The 6268-nt window shown below is 51.3% G+C and overlaps 1 protein-coding gene across 1 annotated transcript; it reads left to right on the forward strand.

Moving 5' to 3' along the window:
- The first annotated feature begins 1164 nt into the window (after positions 1 to 1164).
- On the forward strand, positions 1165 to 5207 carry LOC120571794 (uncharacterized protein K02A2.6-like). Its single transcript, XM_039820881.1, has 4 exons — positions 1165 to 2801; positions 2884 to 3400; positions 3711 to 4166; positions 4233 to 5207. Exons 1-4 carry the CDS (start codon positions 1165 to 1167, stop codon positions 5205 to 5207), a joined length of 3585 nt encoding a protein of 1194 aa, XP_039676815.1.
- Positions 5208 to 6268: the final 1061 nt, after the last annotated feature.

Here is a 6268-nt window from a genome sequence, read left to right on the forward strand (position 1 = left end):
TTGCTTCTGCAGACATCCCCCTGCCTCTGACAGCCATCTTATACACATGTGTAAGCCTGCCAAATCTAACATGAGCCTGCACATAAGTGAGCCCAAGGCCACATGTACGTGAGGCTTCGTCAGATTCTCAGGAAAAAGTTCTGCTCTGTAAGTAGTTCAAAGGTACAGGCTATTTCCAGAAACAGTGCTCCACGTAGGCCTTTGTTTACAAAACCAACACCACGAGGTACACTAGAAAAACATGTGGATTATCAAAACCCCTAACCATCACATGGGAGTGTTTATACTCACTTACAGAACTTGGCAGAACTTCTTTGTAGCACTTTTGTAGCATATGTACTCATTAAAGTACTGACTGCAATTACATATCAGATTGAACATTTAAATCAGCATGCGTTGGTTAGATTACACTTGCAGTAGCCTGGTGTTTAGAGCAGCTGGAGCAGAGAGTATCTGCACTCAAAGCAGGGAATGAAAGATATTAAGGCTATCAGCAACCCAAACCCAGAAGGCAACAGTGAAATCTAAAAGGAATCAGTGATGAGAAGGTTAAAAACAGAGCTTCAAGATCTCCAAGACCTTTGCACTTCAGTGCAGTGAATTGCATCATACTATACTTTAGCTAGACAATGATTGTTTGCATATTGAACATATGGATGGATAGCACAGAAGATGACTATGGTGCAGAATAACTCAATGTGTTTCTATGGGTGTTTTTTGGGTTCTAATCATAGACTGTGTAGAGAAGCAAAGCCCCTCCCCTTCCATTCCACTATGGGACTTTAGTTCGGGAAAAGAAATGTATGGTAGTTAATGGCGAAAGACACATAATTATTTGATCCCATTTGAATTGAGCCATGAATTACACATATGTTCATCAATTTAAAAGTTATTTTTTTAAGTCAATAAGTGTTGTGTTCATGTAATACGTAGAGTATACATATATACAGCTCTAGTTATGTTATTCAGAATGACTGTTTTATGTCGCACATTGTTAGTTCTATTATTCAGCATGCCTGTGTCACGTTGCACATTTTTGACACTGAGAGGCCACCGTAGGTGTGCGCGTTTTTTCTTGTGTTTTCCGGGAAATAAAGGAAGAGAGTTGTTGCATTACAAATTGAGACCAGTCGTTATTTTAGCAACATAACATTGGCGACGAGGATGGCTGATGCCCCGGTTTTCTCTCTGCCACCTCCGGACTGTTTTCTTCCCCTCCCTGGCGAACCTGTTGTCCCTTGGAATCGGTGGAAAACGTCTTTTGAACCGTACCTTTTAGCCATTGGATTGGATGGTGCTGCTAGCGCGAGGAAGCGCGCTATCCTGCTGCACTTGCTGGGAGCGGAGGGGAACAGGATTTTCAACACGCTTGACGGTACTCTGGACACTTACAATGCTGTCATTGAGGCTTTGACTGGACATTTTGTGAAGTCACAGAACATCCTTTTTCGGCGGCTGGAGTTCAGACAAAGATGTCAGCGCCCTGGTGAGTCTGCTAGGCAGTTTGTAGCAGATTTGAAAGCCTTAGCGCAGTGCTGTAATTTCGGCGTCATGAGGAATGAACTTATTCGGGACCAGCTCATTGAAAAAACGTCTAATCCCAGAGTTCAGGAGGAGTTGTTACTCAAAGATGCAACACTGTCACTGGATGACGCACTAACACTCGCCTTACAAGTGGAGGCGGCAACTCAATGTGCTGCTAAAATAGCAGAAAACAAGTCTCATACTGCCGTTATGGAACAGCCAGTGCATCAGCTATCGAGCTCAGACAACCTGGCCGACCCTGCTGCTATACAGGTGGCGCGCCCCCAGCAAACACGCCAGCAGAGACGCTGTGGGAATTGTAGCTCCACCCGTCATGCCACAAGGGCCCAGGACTGCCCTGCTAGGGGCCAAACATGCAGACGCTGTCAGAAACCTAACCACTTTGCAAAATGGTGCCGGTCTGCTCCGACTGGCTACCCTGAACAGTCACATGACCCGGTGGTGCCAGTGCGTACCATAGGCCCTCACCCAGGGACCTTCTCCAGGTGCCCCGTATACCTGGATGGCTGCTGTGTCCCTCTTCTCCTCGACACTGGGGCCAAGGTATCACTGCTGAATGTTGACACCTGTAACCTACTCTTCCCAAACAGACAGCTGCAGCCCCTATCCACTGCTCTCTGTGGCTACGGCCGCAGCAAAATCGACGTTGTCGGTCAACTCTACCTCCCAGTTCGCTACACCTCTACAACCGTGGACCGCTTCCCATTCCACATTACGCGCCGCGGCGAGAACATCATGGGACTTGACCTCTTTCTCAGCCTTGGCTTCACCTTACAGGACAACAACGGAACACGAATACTACAAGTGGATTCCCCTTGGCAACAGAGCCGGCCTGACCTGTTCAATGGCCTTGGGTGCCTCACCTCATTCATACACAAACCGCTCCTGGACCACAGCGTGCCTCCCGTGGTCCAGCCCCTTCGGCGTGTGCCCCTGGCTCTGCGGGACGGCGTTACACAGGAGCTCCAACGCCTCCAGGGTGATGGCATTATAGAACCCATTGACGCCTCTCCGTGGGTGTCCAACCTCGTCATCGCTAGGAAGAAGTCAGGTGGACTGAGAGTCTGCGTTGACCTTCGCCAGGTCAACAAAGCAGTGGTGCCTGACAAGTACCCTCTCCCGACAACAGAAGAACTCACGACCCACTTCTATGGCTCCCGGGTCTTTTCTAAGTTGGATTTACGTCAGGGCTACCTACAAATCCCTCTGCACCCGGAGAGTCGGAACCTGACGGCTTTTATCACCCATACTGGCCTGTACCGATATACGAGAATGCCCTTGTTGGGCTCAGCTCGCGCCAAGCTGTTTCCAGATAATCATGTCCACAATCCTCGCCAGCTGCCCTGGTACCGTGGCCTATTTGGACGACATTGTGGTACACGGGCCAGATGTTGACACGCACAACGCCCGCCTGGAACGAGTTTTTGACTCCCTCAGCCGCCACCATGTAACCTTGAACGCTGAGAAGTGTACGTTCTCTGCACCGGCCATTGACTTTGTCGGGTTCCGGGTGTCCGCAGATGGTATCTCCCCTCTCCAGTCGAATGTGGCAGCCATCAGCGCAGTCCCCACCCCCACGACAGCCTCGCAGCTGGCTTCGTTCTTGGGGATGACAGCCTACTACATGCGTTTCCTGCCTCAGTACTCCTCTGTCACGGCCCCGCTGAGGATGCTGCTCAGGCAGGATGCTTCTTGGGTCTGGACTCCTGAATGCCAGGCAGGTTTCGACGAACTGAAGCGTCTCCTCACCACGTCCCCAATCCTGGCACACTTCCAGCTGGACTGCCCCACATTCGTGACCCGCGATGCATCTGCTGTGGCTCTGGGCGCTGTTCTGTCACAGCTCCATGACGGCGTGAGAGGCCCGTAGCCTTCGGGCCTGGCGCTCAGCCCCACCGAGCAGAAATACTCAGTGGGTGAGATGGAGGCCCGGCCTGCATTTGGGCGTGCGAGAGGTGGTATTTGTACCTGTACGGACGGTCTTTTACCCTACGGACAGACCACCAGGCCCTGACAGCCCTGATGTCCACTTCGGGTGGAGGACACAGGCCCCTTCGCCTCTACAGATGGTCAGACCGCCTGCAGCAGTATGACTTTCAGCTACAATTCACCTCGGCAAGACTAATGTAGTAGCAGATTTCCTATCCCGTCCCGCTGCCACCCAGTGCTCTGCTGTCTCTCCAGAGGATGAGGAGGGGGTAGTGCACCTGGTCCACTCACCACTGAAGGACACAGTCTCCCTCCGTGATCTGGAGTCCGCCTCAGCAGCCGAGCCCGTTTCTAGCATGCTTCGCGACAACATCAGACGTGGTTGGCCTGCCCGCGTCCCACCAGAACTGGAGCCATACCATCGAGTGAAGCATGAACTGTCATGCTGGGGTGAGGCCTGCATTGCACGTGGCCTCCGTGCTGTCATCCCAGTGGCTCTCAGAGGGTGTGTCTTGCAAATGGCACATCAGGGACACCTCGGCATCGTCAAAGCCAAACAAAGGTGCCGTGACGTTGTGTGGTGGCCCGCCATGGACCGTGATCTGGAGGGACTCATTCGCTCCTGTACAGCGTGCCTCACCAGTGGGAAAACTGGGCCGCCGCTTCCCTCCGCTACAGCCAGTAGACTGGCCGTCTGCACCATGGGACCACTTGCAGCTTGATATCTGTGGTGAGCTGTATACGTGCCACACCACCAGAGGTTCCTCGTGGTGGTCTACGACTTGCACTCCAAGTGGCCTGAAGTGGCTCCCATGGGTACGGTTACCTCTGCTGCTGTGGTCAACTTCCTCGACCAGCTGTTTTCCCGCTGGGGCTTGCCTCGTGCAGTTACTACGGACAATGGTCCTCAGTTCCTGTCCTTGGAGTTCACCACCTTCCTCGCCAACAAAGGGGTTACCCACATCCGGACCTCCGTCTATCACCCCCAAGCCAACGGGGGGGTGGAACGATTCAACCAATCCCTGAAAAATGGACTGCGTGCTCACATGTCTGAGGGATACTCCCTGATGGCCGCACTGTCACAGACCCTCCTCCACTACAGGGCAACTGCCCACTCTACAACAGGGGTCTCCCCTGCCGCACTCATGCTGAAAAGGGAGCTTGTGCTTCCCCTGTCAAGACTCCGTCCATCAATGGACGCGGACCCACAGCCATGGCCAGCAGCAGTCACGTCTCGCGTCAGGAGACAACAGAGTTCCATGAAGCGGAGGTTCGATGAGAAGCACAAGGCTAAGTGGCCTGCTATCAGAGTGTCAGACTGGGTCAGAGCCCGCCGGCCCCAAAGAGCTAACAAGCTGTCTTCGTTCTGGTCGGCTCCGTACCAGGTCAGTCGGCAGCTCGGCCCAGCTTCTTTTCAGCTGACCGATGGTTCCCGTTGGCACGCCAGCTGCTTGCGCAGAGTGCCCTCCCCTCTTCACCAACCTCACCTGGCAGGGGTGGAGCAGAGCAACCCAGCAACTGGGCCGATGGAGCAGGGCAACCCAGCAACTGGGCCGGACCCTCATGTGCCGGACCCCATTGCGGCACCTCTTGCCCGAGCGGAACCGACTGCTCAGTGCCCCGCTCTGGCTTCAGCCCCGCTGCCGGCCCCACTTGTTCCTGAGCCCCGCCCTGTCAGGGTCCGCACGCGCCCTGGGCACTTCGAGGACTTTGTTGCCACCTTTCACGTCTGAACATTCGGAGGGGGGGGGGAATGTTGTGTTCATGTAATACGTAGAGTATACATATATACAGCTCTAGTTATGTTATTCAGAATGACTGTTTTATGTCGCACATTGTTAGTTCTATTATTCAGCATGCCTGTGTCACGTTGCACATTTTTGACACTGAGAGGCCACCGTAGGTGTGCACGTTTTTTCTTGTGTTTTCCCGGAAATAAAGGAAGAGAGTTGTTGCATTACAAATTGAGACCAGTCGTTATTTTAGCAACATAACAATAAGGTCTCAGTTTGTCATAAGTATAGGACTGTAATAATGTGTAATCAGAAAGACTACTCGCCCCAAAGTTGCATTAATGTCGTCCGGCTGAAGCTACGATGCCTGTGTGATTCAGGATCCAGGACATAATGTTACTCACACAAGAAACAGGTCTTGCTCGTTTCGCTTCCCGGCTGATAAAAAAGACGCTGGATTAAACACATCAGGTAAGATAACATTACATGTGTTGTGGAACATAGCTAAGCTGGCTAAAATAGTTAGCTAGCGAGCAAGCCGAGCTGCAAGCAATGTGACATATATTGTGTCAGACGAAATATGTTGTTCACTGAGCGGCTTCACACGAAACTAAGTGGTACTACGACAAACCTACGATGTCTTTATTGCATTTCTACATCACTAAATACCCTACGTCCAGCTGAGCTTGAAGGAGGGCAAGAGCATGACATAAAATGTGTGTGTTTAGCCCAATGTTGGCTACATTTGGAGTGTTTGGAACAAGCTGAGCATACAGACTGACAGTGGAGAAGTAAATTATGCTGCAGGAATGCTTTAAGAGTTTTCTATGGACGTCTTGATACTTTTCCCCACACAGTAAAACAACTGATTTTAACTATAGTAAATTCAAGTTGATAATAGCTGCAAAAAACACAAAAAAATACCTTTCTTTTACATTTATCTTTCAAGTATACATGGGGAAAGTGTTGAGTCTTGATAGTCAAAAGATACATGTTGGGTGGGTTTTGCTTTAAAGCAACACCAAAGCACTTTTCCTCTTCGGTCCCCCTACAGGTTGGAA

This window comes from Perca fluviatilis, chromosome 13, assembly GCF_010015445.1.
Source record: "Perca fluviatilis chromosome 13, GENO_Pfluv_1.0, whole genome shotgun sequence".
Classification (NCBI taxonomy): Eukaryota; Metazoa; Chordata; class Actinopteri; order Perciformes; family Percidae; genus Perca; species Perca fluviatilis.

Bases quoted from the DNA above. Each gene is read 5' to 3' on its own strand.
- LOC120571794 (XM_039820881.1), top strand. From the start codon at position 1,165: ATGGCTGATGCCCCGGTTTTCTCTCTGCCACCTCCGGACTGTTTTCTT. The intron at 2,802-2,883 runs GTACCGATATAC...AATCCTCGCCAG, and splicing joins TTTATCACCCATACTGGCCT to CTGCCCTGGTACCGTGGCCT. The intron at 3,401-3,710 runs GTGAGAGGCCCG...GCTGCCACCCAG, and splicing joins TGTCACAGCTCCATGACGGC to TGCTCTGCTGTCTCTCCAGA.